Source organism: Limulus polyphemus, unplaced genomic scaffold, assembly GCF_000517525.1.
Source record: "Limulus polyphemus unplaced genomic scaffold, Limulus_polyphemus-2.1.2 Scaffold6164, whole genome shotgun sequence".
NCBI lineage: Eukaryota > Metazoa > Arthropoda > Merostomata > Xiphosura > Limulidae > Limulus > Limulus polyphemus.
Window position 1 is genome coordinate 29,529 of NW_013671774.1, and position 19,722 is coordinate 49,250.

The 19,722-nt window shown below is 33.2% G+C and overlaps 1 protein-coding gene across 1 annotated transcript in view; it reads left to right on the forward strand.

Moving 5' to 3' along the window:
• The window catches only part of LOC106473428 (arrestin, lateral eye-like), a gene marked incomplete at its 3' end in the record, with an annotated part of 34,908 nt that overhangs the window by 10,583 nt on the left and 4,603 nt on the right, over window positions 1–19,722 (forward strand). The window contains exons 2-4 of the mRNA XM_013934109.1: window positions 587–647; window positions 7,189–7,463; window positions 9,906–10,033. Of these exons, the coding sequence (XP_013789563.1) occupies window positions 587–647; window positions 7,189–7,463; window positions 9,906–10,033 (464 nt within the window). The remainder of the gene's footprint in view (window positions 1–586; window positions 648–7,188; window positions 7,464–9,905; window positions 10,034–19,722) is intronic.

Consider the following 19,722-nt stretch of genomic DNA (forward strand, 5'->3'; position numbering starts at 1 on the left):
TTGGTTTGCCACAAATGTTATAAGTTTCTGTTATTTAACTGTTTTGTGTAGTGTATTATTCACCTGTCAGTTGGACCTGGGTGATTGACATTATTTTATAATAACTGTTTTGGTTTGCCACAAATGTTATAAGTTTCTGTTATTTAACTGTTTTGTGTAGTGTATTATTCACCTGTCAGTTCGACCTGGGTGATTGACATTATTTTATAATAACTGTTTTGGTTTGCCACAAATGTTATAAGTTTCTGTTATTTAACTGTTTTGTGTAGTGTATTATTCACCTGTCAGTTCGACCTGGGTGATTGACATTATTTTATAATAACTGTTTTGGTTTGCCACAACTGTTATAAGTTTCCATTATTCAACTGTTTTGTGCAGTGTATTATTCACCTGTCAGTTCGACCTGGGTGACTGGCATTATTTTATAATAACTGTTTTGGTTTGCCACAACTGTTATAAGTTTCCATTATTCAACTGTTTTGTGCAGTGTATTATTCATCTGTCATCAATTTTCATTACACGTTATTAATCTGGTAGGAAGATGTGTTTTTGAAATATATGTTTATACAATCTGTCGTTTTCACAGGTCACCATCTACCTAGGAAAAAGAGAGTTTGTGGATCATTTTACACATTGTGACCCCATTGGTAAGTTTAAATTTCTATTGCCTAATCAAAACGAACTTTCGATTCTCCACTTGATGTCATTTAATTCTATAATAAATCTTTCTCCTGTTTTATTTTTTCCCTGGCGTAAACATAATTATCTTGTTCATAAATATATCCTGGCGTGAACATAATTATATGGTTCATAAATATATCCTGGCGTAAACATAATTATATGGTCCATAGATATATCCTGGCGTAAACATAATTATATGGTCCATAGATATATCCTGGCGTAAACATAATTATATGGTCCATAGGTATGTTCTCGCGTAAACATAATTATATGGTTCATAAATATATCCTGGCGTAAACATAATTATATGGTTCATATACATATATCCTGGCGTAAACATAATTATATGGTTCATAGATATGTTCTGGCGTAAACCTAATTATATGGTCTATAGATATATCCTGGCGTAAACATAATTATATGGTTCATAGATATATCCTGGCGTAAACATAATTATATGATTCATAGATATGTTCTGGCGTATATATAATTATATGGTCCATAGATATGTTCTGGCGTAGATATAATTATATGGTCTTGTTTTTGTTAATACGTTTACACATTATCTTTACATGGATTGTTTTGAACCTCAGAATGTTACCTCGAGCGCTTGCACGTCTTTACTGCATTATTTAATATTATTTTGCAGCTGTACTCAATAATGATACCTTGCAATACACGTTGTGTTTAAACTAATCTCAAAAATTATTGATGGAACTAGGATCCAGTGGTCAGCTAGATAGGATCACATGTTGAAAGTTTTTCATAGCACACTTTCATTTTCACCATGATTCATGTGTACATCGTCTTTACCAGAATAACCAATAGCAGCAAAAAAACTTTAATCTTCAACGATTAGTCATGTTATCGATATGTATGTTTTTCTATTGTAGATACTTATAAAATTATATATTGTATTATTTTCTGGTTAGAATAGTCCTAAGATTAGCGTTCGGGAGTATGAATCATACGACCCATGGTTCTCGTCGCGTGACCGGAAAACTGCGCTTCGCACTTTGGGGCCCTGGGTGCGTTATAAGAATAACTGTCAAATCACAATATTCTGATAGTGTAGGCCAAGAGATGACGACGGGTGCTGCTGACTAGTTGCCTTCTATCTAGCCTATAATTTCGAAATTATAGACAGCTTGTGCAGATATCTCAAATATCGCAAACAAACAAAAAAAAATGTCTGAATTCAATAATGATCTGTTAGTTTTCTTCGTTGTTGTTGTTTTGTTACATTATAATTTACAAATGTAATTAATAAGACGTACCTAAATCCGTATATTTTTCTTGCAAGTCTCCAAAAGGTTCAGCGGTAACTTTACGGACTTACAACACTAAAATCCGAGATTCGACTCCCCCGTGGTAGATAAAGTGCAGGTAGCCAATTTTGTTTCTTTGCGCTAAAACAAACGAACACTTTTCTTACCTCGTGTCTTCTACTGAAATTGTTGATAGAAATCCTAATAAAACCCAATCATTCATAGTTATAATTTTCCAATAATCTCATGTTTGTAAGAGTTTAAACATCAACACCATGATTTTCTAATACAATTGGGACTGGAAGTATGAACCAGGTTTCATCAAAGACAACTTTGATCCATCCTAGACGACAGTTAATACATCTATGAATGTTTAACTTTTAAAAAACACCCTTGTTTCTATTTAGTGCACAATGAGCAGCTGTTCTGTGTCCAATGCAGGAATATAACATCAAATTTTAATGTTTACAGCTGAACAACTGGGTTGCAAACACTCTTGTGTTAGTCCACCGGTTTAATATAGTCAAGCTCGTACAATAAGTTATTATATCAATCGGCATCAGATATGTAAGTTGTTTGTTTGTTCAGTTTGGATAAACAGATGTCTCCGAGATATCTGATCTCCCTTAGAACTACGTGGTTATTATGTTTTAACGTAAGGTTCTGTCTGAGAGACCACGCACACCATCAAAACTGTAGGTCTGCTATCTTTGGGAGATATATTATATTTAAACACGTAATTGTATCCGAAGGATCAGATCACAAGAAAATACACTAAACGAATCAACTGAAAAAGAAATCACCATGCTAACGTTAAAAAATGATCTATATATATATACCACAAAAGAACAAGTTGAATACAAAGAAACACCAACAAAACATTGGAGTGCCAGAGTAACACAATATCAAACAAAACTATCATTATTAAAGTCGGTAATGTGCAGATAACATTAAAAGGGCAAGGACTCATGAGAAAAAAATGGCAGTTTTCTATCTTTGCATGGCAATACTTTTATATCCGAGAAAAGGGCACTCCTGGGCATCAGGTCAGAGGCTTAAGCACTTCCTCCTCTCTGTGTTCATCAGTGACTGAGGATGAAATGGAACAAGCTGTAGTTGACGTTAAGTGTGCATAGATTTACCTTAGTTCTGGCTGAAGTTTTAATTAAACAAAGGGATTGTAAAACAAAAGTAGGTGGCATCGTTAAGGATGTGTTTGACTCTATCTTGAATTAATTTCAATCCTTTTAGATCCACAGTGTGTTTGTAAAAAATAAATAAAACAAAAACTGTACAACACCGGTCCCTTAACTGAACGTAAACATGTGCATAATGGAGAGATAATGTCTATAAATATACAATATAGCATACTAAATAAACAGCCAAAGTTGTTTACGAATATTAAGTTATATTTTTAATGTAAGTTGCATTTCTTTGATGAATTGGAAAACAAAGTTATGTTGCAAGGTATAACAATTATATAAAAGGTGTAGGTCTAAGTAAACATACTTTAGGACTGATTACGCTCATTAAAGATGGCATTAAATCTATTACTGACATTTATTCATATAACAATAAAATAATTAGTTATTGATATTTATGTAACTATTACAGATAAAGGTACTATTTCTATTTCACCAAGAATATCAACTAATTATCAAATGCTGGAATATTTAATAAATTATCATCTCAGTTTAATAGTAATTGGTGATTCAAACAATAAACTTGTGTGTTGAAACTGATAACAATAAAGGTGATCATTCATTCAGTGGTTCAATCATTTAAAAATACACAGTTTAGGACTTTTTAAAGACACCAAACAAATCTATAGGTGAAACTAATATTATTGATCTCATTTTTACAATTCCTAAATGTTATAGCAATGTAGATTTATTTGATCAAACGAAAATAGTTGCTATCTTCCTGTTTGTGTTTTTGTGATTTTTTGAAGATATAGATAATAGTAACAAGAAAATTAAATGTAAAATTGAAGAAGTTAATGGAGATGTTTATAATGAAATCCTTGAAAAGAAACTTTAAAATCAAAATTTCTTATTTGCTGTACTGAAGAATAGTTAACTTCATACAGTATTTTGATTAGTAATAGTATTGTCGATGCAGCGAATAAAGCAATATCAAAGTATTACCCTAAAAAAACTAAAATGGGCCTTTACAAGAAAAATAGAAATTAAAGAACCTTCCAGAAGTTTTACACGAAAAATCATAAGCCATATTTTAAAAATGAGTTTAATGAAAACGAAAAATAGCTAAAGATTTGATTAACAAACAAAAATATAAGACTGGTTTGTTCTGTAAAGATCTAGATAATGGAGAGGATCTAATCTCAGTTTCGGAAAAATAAATATAAGATTATGAGATAATAATGAAATAATTAATACATGTATTGATAACACAATGTTGTCAATAAACGTATGCAAAAGTATAAGCAAAACAGTCGAAGATTGCAATTCTAATAAAAGTTGGGAGCTCAGGTGTAAGTCTGAGAACTAGTATGCTAAAAATTGGGTTTCGATACCTGCAATGGGCAGCGCACACACTGGACTACCATTGTGTAACTTTGTGCTTAACAACAAAACGAGAAAACAAAAATACAAATTGGCTTAAGTATTTTATGGAAATGAAACGGACCATTTTTATTTGCTATAAACATTTCTCAGTTTTACTTTTCTAATACTAATTACAATTATCTTGTCTTTGATGAGCAAGACATAACAACTTTTGAAATTATAAAAAAACACACTCAAAAACATTAAACATACAGAACCTAGACAGAACAATATTAAATTTCAATTATATTTTATCAGTTTTAACTGATATACTTATTTTTAAGTGTTTTCTTTTCAGAATATTAAAAAAATAGTACCATCAACGTGATTCCAAAATTAATAAACCCAAAAGTAACCATTTCAATTACAATTGTACAAGTTTCCCAAGTTGCGTGGCCAAACTAATAGAAAAAGTATTAATACTTTCAAATTGTAGTTATACAACACTTTGAGTCTGAGATTAATTAAATGAAAGCTCCCACAACCCATTATCTCAGAAAACACCTTGACTTTGAAGTTATTAGATGAAAGCTCCCACAACCTACTATCTCAGACAACACCTTGACTTTGAAGTTATCAGATGAAAGATCACATAACCATTTGAAAAAAAAACAAAAAAAAACTTTAAAGTTTGATTTTCAACAACTAACTGAAAGTACCATGGTTTTGTAAGTTAAACATGATCGTTTTGTCAATAGTATTTTATTTGGTTGAGACAACGTCATTTCCGGTCATCGTCTTCAAAGTACTTTCCCCCCATTCTCGTACAAACACGCTTTCTTTGCACTTTTGGACCACGTGGGCGCTATATAAAAGTGGCTGCCAAATTCCACTGTTCTGTTAGACAAGGGTAGCCCAAGAGTTGGTGATGGGCACTGTTATTAGATATACACACTATTCATTTTAAGTTTAATATGAGAGTATTATTTAGTTTATATTGTGCGAATGATAAAGTAAGTTATTTTTAGAAGCAATAGTTATGGCAAGTTTCCTTACGTAACTGATTACGCATCATTTGTTGTGAATCGACGTCATATTACACGAACCGTTTGTGTCGAAAAATTAGTCACACACAAAAAAAAATAGATAAATATAGACTGGATGATCGTAAGTTTAGCCATAAAGAGTGCATATTGGCGACTTTTAAAGTGTAATAATCGCAGATTGTATTGTAATAATAGAGAAGAGAAGAATAATTCGTCTTGTCAATTAGGTTCTAAAGTAACTGAACCAACCAACCTATGTGAACTTTTGACGTAAAAGAGAATTGCTTAAAGCTCTGGATTCAACTGTGGTAACCAATTGTGTAACGAATACTTGTACATAAGTTTGACTTGTTTTAATATTTTTTTAAAAAAACAAGTGAACTGTGTTCTGTTTGGTTATTGTTGAAATTTATCTCCAACAAGTCGCAGACACTTACTGTAAAGAATCGCGATAGAGAGGGTGCAATAATAGAACAATCATTATATCTTCGAATAAACATGATGGAAGTGTTGATTTTCGTCCATTTATTCTGGTGCTGTTGTTGTTGTGAGGCCTGGCATGGCCTAGTGATTAGAGCTCTCGACTCGCAATCTGAGGATCGCGGATTCGAATCCCTTACACCGAACATGCTCGCCCTTTCAGCCGTGGGGATGTTATAATGTGACGGTTAATCCCGCTACTCGTTGATAAAAGAGTAGCCCAAGAGTTGGCGATGGGTGACTAGCTGTCTTCCCTATAGTTTATCACTGCTAAATTAGGGACGGCTAGAGTATAGCTTTGCACGAAATTTAAAACAAACCAAGCCATTGTTCTAATTGAAAACCATGCCTAACGCCAATTTCAAACCTAGTTATCTATCTAAAAGTTTTAGTAAAACGTTTGTCTCAAAATTCAATATTTCGAATTGTTTACACAACATGTCGTTTTCTAATAAGAAGACCATTCTCTGAATCTTCAATAGTGTTCTTTTAATGAGTTCGATAACGATGAAAAAAATGAGAAGCTGTTAGATGTAATGTGAAACAAACCAATTACTTTATATTCTATTTCCTGTATTTAATTTCATTTAAAATAAAAGTGTAGAGTGAACTATAAAATCTGAGGTATAAAAGTCGATGTCTTAACTAAAAACTTTAATTTAGATTGGAAATGTTTTTGAAGTTTATGTGGAAATGGTTTTGATATTAATATTCTAAAATATAGAAATGTGCAATGTTTAATTATTGTTAACTGTTGTGCAATGTTTAATTATTGTTAACTGTTGTGCAATGTTTAATTATTGTTAACTGTTGTGCAATGTTTAATTATTTTTAACTGTTGTGCAATGTTTAATTGTTGTTAACTGTTGTGCAATGTTTAATTATTGTTAAGTATAAATAGTATTAACTTCTGACCAGACCAAACTATATACTTAGTTCAAAACTAAAAGCAACACAATAATGAGCATAGCTAATTAAAGATAATATTCCTTCGTTCTTGTTTATAGAGATTATAATGCATTGTTTCGTCAGTTGGATTAATCCTTGTAAATAGTTATTTGTTTATTAAAATACATTGTTACATATAGAGTCGCATATTCTAAATAAAAGGTATAATATACATCTATAATGATGACTAATGTGTATCAGCTCTGAGTTCACTGATATTATTTACATGAGACTTTTACTTCTTCATCAATTCAACAGAGGGAATTATCCTTTTTGACCAATCATCTGTAAAAGATAAAAATGTCTACGTAGGAGTCGTTGCAATATTTCGTTATGGTCGAGAAGAAGACGAAATTCTTGGAATGACCTTTTGTCGGGAGTTGTATCTGACACACAAACAAATATATCCTCGTGTTGCTGGTCCTTCCTCGTCCACTGGCGACAAATCTGAACAGCTAGGAACAGCCAATGGTTGGCTACACGAGAAGCTTCTGAAGAAACTGGGAGCAGATGCTTTACCTTTTCAGTTTGAAGTAAGTTCCATTCAACTGTGACGTCTTTCTCCCCTTAAACTGTGCTTCTTTTGTTTGTTATTTGTAACTTTTCTTTACAAAAAACTTAAAAGTAAAATTAGTACTTTATTTTCATAATAACTAGTTGAGGGTACCCGTTAAAGAAGTAAAAACTGTATAAAGGACAATGTTATATAAAGTTCCCCTTCTTTCTCTTATTATTAAGTTCCTAATGACCTCATTAGATGCTAACTGTATACCCTGTTTTATGGAAGGTAATAACCGACTCGTTTAAACTGAGTAAGTACTTGAGTCTTTAAATTGAAAGCCAAAAATCTATTTAAAAAAATGTGGAAACGTCCCCTATTTTATGGTGTTTTTATCCCCCTTCTTGGGCAGAAATCCTAAAACAAGTTAGCCAAGTACACCGCTGGTCAGTTTCCAGTTAACATATAAATAATTACTGTAATCGAGCCAACCAACTCTGAGAGATGGATGCTAGCACACAGAGACACACAAACATAATAGATCATCTTTATAGCAACAACTTTAATTTAGCAATCAGTATAATTTATATTGTATAATAAACAATATAAATATAGTATTGTCACTAACATTGTTCAATATATGGGGTATATTTGTGTGATTTTTGAAATAATATTTTTTAATTCAAATGTCAATATTGTGGAATAAAAACGTTAAATATTAAGAAATTGCTCATAATAATATTATTATCTTTGTCTGTATAAATATAAAGTAGGTACGTCATCATAGTATCCTATTTAAATCATTATTCTCATAACTTACTTAACAAGCTCAGTTCTGTCGTGTGTTCAGTTGAGGTTTAAACAAAACTGTGTACTTTTAATTGAAACCATATTTTAAGATAAATATAAAAAATAAGAGAAATGTTACAATCCCTAGTCAAATTTAAAGAATTGTAGTAAATGTCCTTAAAGAACGTAACGACGTATTCTAATTATCGTTGTTGTTTTTTTCTCAATAGCAAATTTATATTGAAAAGGAATCATTTTATACAGTCGTCACACAACGTAACAAATAACCAGTTTGCAGTGTTTCTTTAGTTAATTTAGGTATAAATTTGTAAAACGTTCAAAATTTTCTTCTTATTAAATGTGGGGGAAGATAATAATAGAGCCTGCAGAGAGGTTTAATCACAAGTTATAAAAAAAGTTATTTACAAATATATATATATATAATGTTATCTCGATACGAGTGCGACCCGTACGCCATGAGCGACGTGTTGAATTCCCATATATTTGATTCACGGCAAACTTTTCATAGTGAAATGCTGCCATAGGTAATTGTTTTTCTTGGGGGGGGGGTGAAAATGAGAAAGAATATTCGCATACTGAGATTGTGAAACTATGTAGAACCAAAAATATAATAATTTGGAAGAACAAAGCCTCCGAGGTATATTATGGTAGCAGAAAAATTTAGACAACAGAGCATTTAGGAGAAACGTATGGAGAGTGAACCCTCTGACCCAAAAGCCATTGCAGTCATCTAAACATGTTTCCTCGTGAACTTAACACGATAATACGCAAGGATTTGAGGCTGACAAAAACTAACAATTCCAAAAAGTCACAAGTTTCTAGCCACACCTCGAAATCAGCTACTGTTTTCTTGAGAAAGATTTGTCAAGATTTGTTTGGTCTAAAATTAATCTTACCGTCCTATACAGAAGCTGGTAAATTGAAAATTTCGGTGTCTGCCAATACTGCGTAATCGTAGCCATCAAAGGATCTGGTACGTTGTTCTTACAAAATTTAATGAACCCATAATTCGTGTGAAATTCTGCAGATACATCAAATGTGATATACCTTGTTTGAGCATGCTTGCGAACCACGAGAAAGTTCAGTATGCTAAAGGCATTAATGAGTACGAGATCTAAGAAGGTAATATGATAAGGATCAAGTATCTTCAGAGGATTAGCAGGTACTTATCATGTATATCTATATATGAAGGTTCACAACTGTGCAAATACCATTAAACAAAGAAGGCATACAATATAAAGATATAAAGATATTTAGGTATAAATGTAATAACAATAAAATATATCAAAATTAATGTGTGTTTAATCCATGTAATCAACTTATTACTTTCTTGAAATGCAGCAAGTGTAGAATATGTTTAAAATTGTGAAAACTGTTTCAACGTTACAAAGTTCCACATAAACCAGTGGTAAATGGCAAGTTTAGCAATTGATTTCGATAAAATGTTTAATTAACAATTAGATTAACTTCATTAAGAGTTCAACTAACAATTACATCAAGTTTGGTACAATTTTAATTAACAATTACAATAGGAGTTCAAATAACAATTATTCTAAATTCAGTAAGAGTTCAAATAAGATCCATTTTAGCAAAAATAGTTAGTTAAAGCTGTTCTTCTAGTCTAGTATCATTTGTGTATTTTTCCACTTGCTTCTTTACCTTTCAGTTACCATGTGCGTCGCCTGTATCTGTGACCATGATACCTCATGGACTTGAAACGAAAGATACTTGTGGTGTCAGATACTACGTCCGTTGCTACGTCGCCTCTAGTCCTACTGAAAAACCAGCCACTCGGTAAGCTGTGTTCTAGTTCACTGATATCTCGGAAATTGGATATAGCAGAAGAAAAAAAACGGATTTCATTCTGTTTATTATTTATCAATAACAAATGTATCATCCAATGGGTAAAGTGTTCATTTCGGCACGGACTCTTCTGTATATTTTACCATCTCTACTAGGAACTGAAGTATCTATCACTCGGTCAGTGACGGATTAACGCTTGGGCGGTTTGGGCGACCGCCAAGGGCTCATGGTCTGGAAGGGGGGGGGGCAGTATAGAAACGAAAAAAATATATATATAAATCAGATGAAATTTATAAATATATTATTATATTAACTCTCTCAATATGGGCTCGGCCCAAGGGACCGACCACGTGAACATTTTGTACTAGTACATAGTTTTAATACTATAACTTTTAATATAGTATGTGTATTTTCACAAAACTTGGCAGATGTTTAATCAGTCTTTTAATTAAGCATTTTTACTAAAGATTTTTCTATGAATATATATCCCACCCCCCAGTGGCACAGCGGCATGTCTGCGGACTTAGAACGCTAGAAACCGGGTTTCGATATCCGTGGTGAGCAGAGCACAGATAGCCCAATGTGTAGCTTTGTGCTTAATTCCAAACAAACAAACAATATATATATATAGTTTTTTTTTACTAGTCCGAGTGTAGAGTAATATTTATATTAAGATTTAAAATACTTTTCTTCGTCTCAAAAATCTCAGATTTCAATTGTGTAATCTTTAAAACCTCCTGAGTAAATTTAATATATCTGTTATCGGTAAAACTTCATATGTGGTGTGTCATTTCCTCTACCCTAACTCCATACAGGTCTGGTCAATATGGCTGACCTCGTAACCACCAAAAAAATGGTCGGAATAAATCTAAATTACCCCTTTTTTCTTTCTAGAATGGCTTCATATTGTAAAATGAAACTACATTTGTTTATACTAAATAGAGAAAACAGTGTAAAATAATATGCCATTTGATAAAAGGAAGCCTTGGCTTTCTATTGGCTATAAATAATATAGTATTAAAAGCCAAAGAGAACTATTAGCAAATTCTGAAAGAGATGAAGTTACAGGTGGGTGTGGCAAAAAGAGTCCGATTTTCTATTTGATAGCTCTGGAATCAAATAATATTGAAGGCTATAAACATTTGCTTGGGCGATGGCAATATTAAAATAAGCAATTTAAGTTAAATTTTGTACTTCATAGAGGAGTGATAAGTAAATTAGAAAGAAGGGAATACCTAGAGAGAAAATGTCACAAAAATTCAGGATTGTTTTGAAGATTGCGTTATAAAATTAAGAACATAAAAATTATTCACTATTAAAATATGGACAATTAGCTATGTTTTATTCTATATTTATTGGTATACCATTATAAGAATGTAGTTTAATTAATTTTTGAATGTTAAGTCATTATAACGTCGTGACATGCGTGACATTGTTTGTTTGTTTTGAATTTCGCGCAAAGCTACACGAGGGCTATCTGCGCAAGCCGTCCCTAATTTAGCAGCTAGTCATCACCACCCACCGCCAACTCTTGGGCTACTCTTTTACCAACGAATAGTGGAATTGACCATACATCATAACGCCCCCACGGCTGAAAGGGCGAGCATGTTTGGTGTGACGGGGATTCGAACCCACGACCCTCAGATTGCGAGTCGAGCGCCAAAACCACCTGGCCATGCCGGGCCATTGAACTGGACTGTGATAAAGATCTCGAATCGAAAGACAGACAGCCACAATTTGTGAATGACATTGGCCTATGGAAGAACAACATACCTAAATAATTGAAAAACATTTGGATTGGGAATGGTTGTAAGAATTGTCGACACTGTGATGGAAATTTTCAAAACTCGGGGTGTAGTTCAAGGTGGAGAATGTTATTGCCGATACTATTTGAAAGATTTATTCTCACGTGTGCACACACTGACAGGAGAGCATATTGAACGCAAATGGCTTTGCTATTCACCATCTGATGGGAAGTTATACTGCTTTGCATGTAACCTTTGTGCAAAAGAAAATGGCTGTAAACACGGGGTTGTAATGATTTCATCTCTGAGAATAGCAAAATTCACCGAAAGGCCATGATAGCAAATGTGTACAAGACAATCAGGTATTGGCTGTATGCAATAAAGTTGTATCCCAGTTCTAAAATGACCGTGATTACTGACGTAAGGAGCTACACAGGGTGATTAAATTTCTCTATGAGCAAGGACTTGCGTTGCAAGGTAAAGACGAAATCATTGTGGCTACACACAACGGTAACTATCTTGGAATACTGGAACTTCTAGCAGAGAATGACCCGTTGATTGCTGAACACATCAAGCTCTTCGTCAACAAAGGCAAGAAACACACGTCATATCTATCCTCAACTATTTATTAAGAACTAATGCGTCTTATGGGGGACAATGTACTTCAGGAAATTGTCAAGGAATTAAAATCTGCTAAATTTTATTCCCTCTCTGTCAATTCAACACCAGATATCATGCATTCTGATCAACTCACCTTTGTAGTTTGTTATGTTTTACACACTGGTCTGGAAAAAGATCCCTGGAGTTCTTACCGATATTAGACCATAGTGGTCAAAACATAGTTGAAATGATACTGGTAAAAACATAGCTGAAATGATACTGGTCAAAACATAGTTGAAATGGTACTGGCCAAAACATAGCTGAAATGATACTGGCCAAAACATAGCTGAAATGATACTGTCCAAAACACAGCTGAAATGATACTGGTCAAAACATAGCTGAAATGATATTGGTCAAAACATAGCTGAAATGATACTGGTCAAAACATAGCTGAAATGATACTGGCCAAATTTAAGGAGAATGGTTGTTGTTATTTGTTATTACAAAGCTACACAAAGGGTTATCTGTGCTCTGACCACCACGGGTATCGAAATCTGGTATAAGTCCACAGACAGATCGCTGTGCCATGGGGGGCTAGAGGAGAATGGTACTGATATAAAAACATTTGTCGCGGCCAGTCTTACGATAATGCTTCCAACATGAGTATAAAATATATTGGTGTTCAAACTATCATCCATGACAGAAACCATTTTGTACCGTATATACCGTGTGCAGCTCACTCATTAAACTTGGTTGAAAAAATCAGTGCTGAGTGTTACCCTACAGTTGTAAGATTCGTCTATACATTACAAACGTTATACACATTTCTATTGGAATTAACACATCGCTGGCAATGGCTTTGCGACAAGTTGAAACCTTTAGGACTGTGTGTTGCCAAATAACTTTTTGAAACTCGGTGGTCGGCAAGATATGAAGCTATTTCGGCCCTTTCATAGACACGCTCTTATCCAAATATTTCCTAATGTTGAAATAGTGCTTGGAATATACTTGTCTATGATGGTATCAAACTGCGACGATCGTTTTCGAAATTAAAAACAATGAAAAGTGAACACAGGAAAATAATAGTATAAAGCTAAATGAACAGTCTGTTTATAATGAACATAGAATGTGACATACTTTGAAAACTAAACTTTTCGAAACTCATTGACGAGTTCAGTTACAATATAGCCAGAAAAAGACAATTTTAGCTTTATACAGGTACATGCAGGCTCTAATCAAGTTGTCTTCATGATCATTCATGAGTGAATAAAATGTGTTTGCACACGTTTTGTGTTTATCTATATTGTATCCAGTGTTACAAGGCTATGTATGTATATGCTTAACATTATGATTTTGACAGTGAAGTTGACCCAGTTCGCTAGAGATCAATATATCTATGATGGGAAGGAGGGGGAGGGTTCTTTCCTACCGCCTGGAGCCCAAGCCACCCTTAATCCGTCACTGAACATCAATAAGCCTCCACCTGAAACTTTCTTTTTACTATTCGGATGAAAATATAATCTTAAAGATTTTGAATAATTAGACCTATTCTCAGTATTTCCTGAATTTCTAAGATCAAAATGTATGAAAGCTGTTCGTTCTTCCATTATTTTGCTTGTATTGATGTTGCCAGTTCTAAATTGTAAGTATTACGTTAAAGCTATAAAAAAAGAAGTCTTAATATGAGATCAAGTTAACTAGTTTTTTACATCACACACATTAGACGAACAACCAACCGTAAGGATATTTTGGTAATTTGATAGGTAAGATTTGTTGTGTTGAAAATATCATTAAAAGGTTTGTTATCACATACCCACAAATAGTATTTCTCCGAACAGGAAGCCCATAAAAGCTTAGACGTTCTTAGCAGAAATTATTTATTTTTTGGAAAAATCTAATTTATTTTTTTTTACAAAACTCCAACCCGCCATTTTGTGAGAGGTGGGGTAAGTCTAATAAAAATAATGAAACTCCGACCGCGGCTCAGAAAATATAAGCATTGGCATATTGAAATAAATGTAATGCAATGTCTCTCTATTGTTTTGACATTACGGACACTTGTAAATTTTTTCATGACTTGTTTTAACCAATGCCTTTCTTTCTCTCAACTTTATACTTTATTTATGTTATTTTATTTCCCCATATGATTTTCTTCTCTTTCTTTCTTTTACGCATTGTTTAAGCTTTAATTTTCAGTTTTCAATAGTCTATAACTACTTTTCACTGTACCCCAGAGCGCAGACTTGCGCTGTGGTAGAACTCTGGACTTTTGACCTGGCGAACTGGACTTGACTTTTACCCATTTTAAGCTGTGGGTAGCGGATACGTTGAAAGAATAATAGTCAATCCTTTAGCGTTGATGGTGGACGGTGAAGTGCTGTTGATTGGCTGTCTTCCCTCTAATCAGTAGTTCAAAATTAGGAACGTTGGCAAGTAGCCCCAGTAATTTTGCCATAAATACTTACTTACTTAGAACTTAGTCCATCATTTATCACCTGACACACTGGGCCGTCCATTGACGACACATTCTTCCATCCAGCGCCATATTTTCCATTTCATCCCACGTGATAGTTCTTTCGCAGATGTCTTCCTCAATACATTTTTTCCACGTGAGCTTTTGTCGCCATGCGGCAATGGAGATGGTACTTTTGGCATGGAGGATTCGATTTTTTAAGCAGGAGACTTCCTTGAGACTTCGATCACCTGTTGTCATATAGACACCAATTTTCTCACGTGTATCGTTTCCTCGGCACAACGGATAGAAAGCAATATCGTTCTTGACGATTTCTGTAGTAGTATGTGTTTTACAGAGAGAGGTTACCGGCCCCTCGCCCTACCTTCTTTCTTCATCCGGGATTAGGATCGGCAGTGTCGCATCAAGGCAGAGTTTGCCATAAATTACAAATATTCGCCGACCCTGCATTTTTCCTCCATAGGCAAACACTTATTTTGCCCACCCATGCAAGCAAGTACCAGTTATAGGAAAGTTGATTTTTTGTTAAAGGTAAGAGTGACCGGTGCCACCTTCCTTCCTTCAGCAAGATTTTTCAACAAACTTCCCTTTAATCATAAAAGAAAAACAATCATACGTTGCACATATCGTGCTTATGTGTGTTTTTTATTATAGCAAAGCCACATTAGGGGAATCGAACTCCTGATATTAACGTTGTAAATTCGAAGACTTACCGCTGTCCCACCGGGGGACTGCATTTTACACTACAAAATTTAACATTCATAAAATGCCCTAAATTACAAAAGATATGAAAATCTTTTTGTTTCTTACCTTGAAATCTGTTTGTTAAAAAATTGGCGTCCTCTGATTACATTTTATAGGTATGACGTTAATAGATCATTAATTTATTGGCATGCCAAATATTTTAATGATGTCATTCTTTATAACTTGAGATTTTTAATTTTTAACAAATCTTTAATGGGTTTCTAAAAAATAGGCAGTGGCTTCAATATACATTAGATTGATTAAAATTATGATATGTTAAAATTACGTCTTCATTCCATGCATGTAGCTCCAGTTATCCGGGATTGTAATAAACAACTCTAGGCAGTAGGAGACCAAGGCTTCACTAACACGCCCCCCAGTAACACAGCGGTATGTCTGCGGACTTACAACGCTAGAATCCGGGTTTCGATACCCGTGGTGGGCAGAGCACAGATAGCCCATTGTGTAGCTTTGTGCTTAATTACAAATAAACAATTCACTAACACAATCTTATCACCCAAACCTTGATCCATAACGTTTCAGCAGACATTGTTAAATTATACACGATTTTTCTATTTCATGAAATTGTCTTACTCCAGTGGCTTCGTTGTAAGTGGAAGATTTCACAAATCCATCGATATTATGCATGTATCAGGACGTATTTTTCTAATTACATCATACAAGGGCGCCCGCAGAAAAAAAAATGGGGAGGTCAAGTAACTCAAGTTTGAAAAAATTATGAAATCGAAATACAAATACCTTATAATTTTCTAATAACATAGAAGAATACTTTTACATATCTAGTATTTTTTTTTCTTTTTAAAAATCCAGGCTTTTAAAACCCATGCCATCACATAACCTAAAAAATATGGTTTAAACGCCGAAAAAAGATGAAGCACCCAAAACCAATATGCCCAAGGCTTATTATAAAAATTCTATCACAAAATTTAAACCTAAAAAATAATTTCAAGTACCATCATTATTTAAGACTAATGGCAATAAGTTTGTGGAAAAAAAAGATTTTTTATCTAAAAAAAAGTAATAACAAAACCGAAAATATTCAGTAAAACGTAATAAGGAATGCGAATTATGGTCACTGACCTCTAACTTAGATCTTTTTAAAATTCTTCAAGAACTTCGAAATGTTTACCTCAAGCTAAGTATACGCACAAACTAAAACGTAGAACGATATATAAAAAAAGTGTAATTTAAGCTAGCCATCGTGAACGTTCAAAGTATTACATACATACTTAACACAGCAATATAAGGCCATAGTTTTGTTGCTAAGCGACACAGACGAACAAGGCATTACAAAAAACAACTGGCAAGATTAGATAACAAGTTCCAGGGTCTAAATTTACGCGTAGGTGCATGAGGTGAATGTCTCACGGGCAGCATGAAAATAAAGTAATGTCGTGAAAAATCCTTCCTTTACTATATAGATAGATGGTTTCATAAGTGCTTATTATTTGTTATAAACATAGATGTGACTGTGTGAGTTGTGTGACTGATGTAGACGACAGTTTTCTTCCCTGTTTGAGTGGGCAACGTAGAAGGGCAAAGAAAGTAGAATATTTTAGTTATTATTTTTAAATTACTCTAACCAAAATTTTTAATCACAAAATTTGAGGCAGTAGAAATCGCAGAAAACAGAAGACAGTAAGGGAAGAATCAGAAAAACATTTTATTGTGTCAAAACATTTGTGTTAATCACACAGTATTGTTGTTAATGGCACTACAACGACCTGTCTTGAAGCTGTGTCTTTAGTTAACGTGTATTTCTCTTTGGGAGAGGAGGGAGACGGCACACGCATATGGGAATTTGGATGTATTCAAGAATTTTGTAATTACATTAAGTGTCAATCCACTGTCAAACATTCGATAAGAGAATAGACTTGAAGCTGTAGTCGTTATTTGTAACCAAGTAACAGAGGTGTAGAATGCTTGCTTTGTTAGCCCTAGCAGAAATCGAGACGTTTATTGAAACTTACAGAATGTGAAGCTCATTTTCCAGTCTTTAGATTTCTGTGTTGTCTCGTGAATCGTTTAATTGGGTGAAAATAGCGAGTAAAACACAACATACTCCTCACTTTGACTTGTCTCTGCGATTCTCTAAATAAGTATTATTTCTGATAAGGGATTTTCAAAGATTCTGGAAAATGTAAAACTTATCGAAGCGATGGAGTTTGGTGAAAATTTTTAACCAGTGACTGAAAGTCGTCAAAAACAAAAGAACTTAATATTAAAAGTTTCTGAATATGAGAGTAGTAATGAACCAATTCACACCAGTGCAAAAGTTCAAAATAAGTTATATTATTCTTCACACTACTGTTCAGTGTTCAGTCTCTGCAAGGAAGATTCATTCAATTAAAACAGCACAATGGCTCATTCTTGTTCCTTTATTATACATCGAAATAAAAAGATAATTCAGAAAACAGTGAGTTGACTCAGTTGACAGATGTTAAATGTACTGAAGCTCTGAACTCAAAGAGTTATCATCCGACCAGTAATTTTACCATATTGGTATGTGATCATACAAAGTGCGAAAATATCTTAAAAAGATTATCAACTTAATTATCCACAGATAAAATTACTTTGAATTTTTAAGTCAGGCTTAAGATTGAACATTTTTTTTTAATTTTAAAGATAAAATTGACAGATTGCAGAATACTAGTGATTTATTAATTCAAATGCCCTTGGCGTAATTTGTGATATGTAGGATCTACGACTAGGATATTTTAATGGTGTTGCATTGCACTGGATGGAAGGTTATAATGTAATTCCGACGCATAGCCTTTTTAATATATTTATGCAAGGCCAACGTAAAAGGGTTTGCTTTTTTGTTGTTTTTATTCTTGTTAAGCACGAAACTACACAGTGGACTATCTGTGCTCTATCCACCGCAAGTATCAAAACCCGCTTTTTAGCGTTATAAGCCCTCAGACTTACCGATGAGACACCGGGTTGGAGCAACATCAAAGGGAATTTTGGAAAACATGACCGTATTGGGTAGGAAACCGGTTTTGAATCAAAAAGCCAGTATATTCTTTTACCACCACACTTAAAATTGTAAGTGCTATTTTAACTATAAATGGGCCTAAGCTAAGCATTCGGGCTTTTAAATTATAACTGATTTAATCTCACGCTTGACATGGTACCATTAAATACTATGTGAGGGCCTTGGCCTAATGTGAATACCTTTGAATTATGAAATGATCAGAATTCATAACAAAAAAAATGAAGGATACTTCAATGGCAGGTTTTTTCTATTTGAAGACAATAAAAATATCATCTACCTATCTTTTATAATAAATAGGTTTGGATATTTTCGAGCACTCATTTATCCAACGTTTTTCGTAACTAATGACATAGGAACAGATTAGCTAATACTGGTTTTAATATCAACTCCTATCTGATCATTCATCTTTTGATTAAACATAAAATGTGACTGTTTTATAGCTAAGTACAAAAACTTTCTAATTACTTTTTTAGAAAATCGATTTTGGTTTTCCTGATTATAAAGCAGGTTAAGAACTAAAACAAGTTTAGTTCTAAGGTTTGTTTGTGAATAATGATTTAATCTCTGAGCTAGTACAGTACAAACTATTTTAAAAATTTAAATTTCGTACTTTATTCACAAATTGAAAACTGACTGAAATAGTAAATTCATTAGTACCTACTGACGTAATATATTTTAAAAGAATACTTTCCGATGCATTATTATAAGTACCATCATTATTATACGTATCATCATTATTATAAGTACCGTCATTATTATAAGTATCATCGTTATTATAAGTACCATCATTATTATAAGTACCATCATTATTATACGTATCATCATTATTATAAGTATCATCATTATAATAAGTACCGTGATTATTATAAGTATCATCATTATTATAAGTACCGTCATTATTATAAGTACCGTCATTATTATAAGTATCATCATTAGTATAAGTATCATCATTATTATAAGTACCGTCATTATTATAAGTATCGTCATTATTATAAGTACCGTCATTATTATAAGTATCATCATTATTATAAGTACCGTCATTATTATAAGTATCATCATTATTATAAGTACCATCATTATTATAAGTATCATCATTATT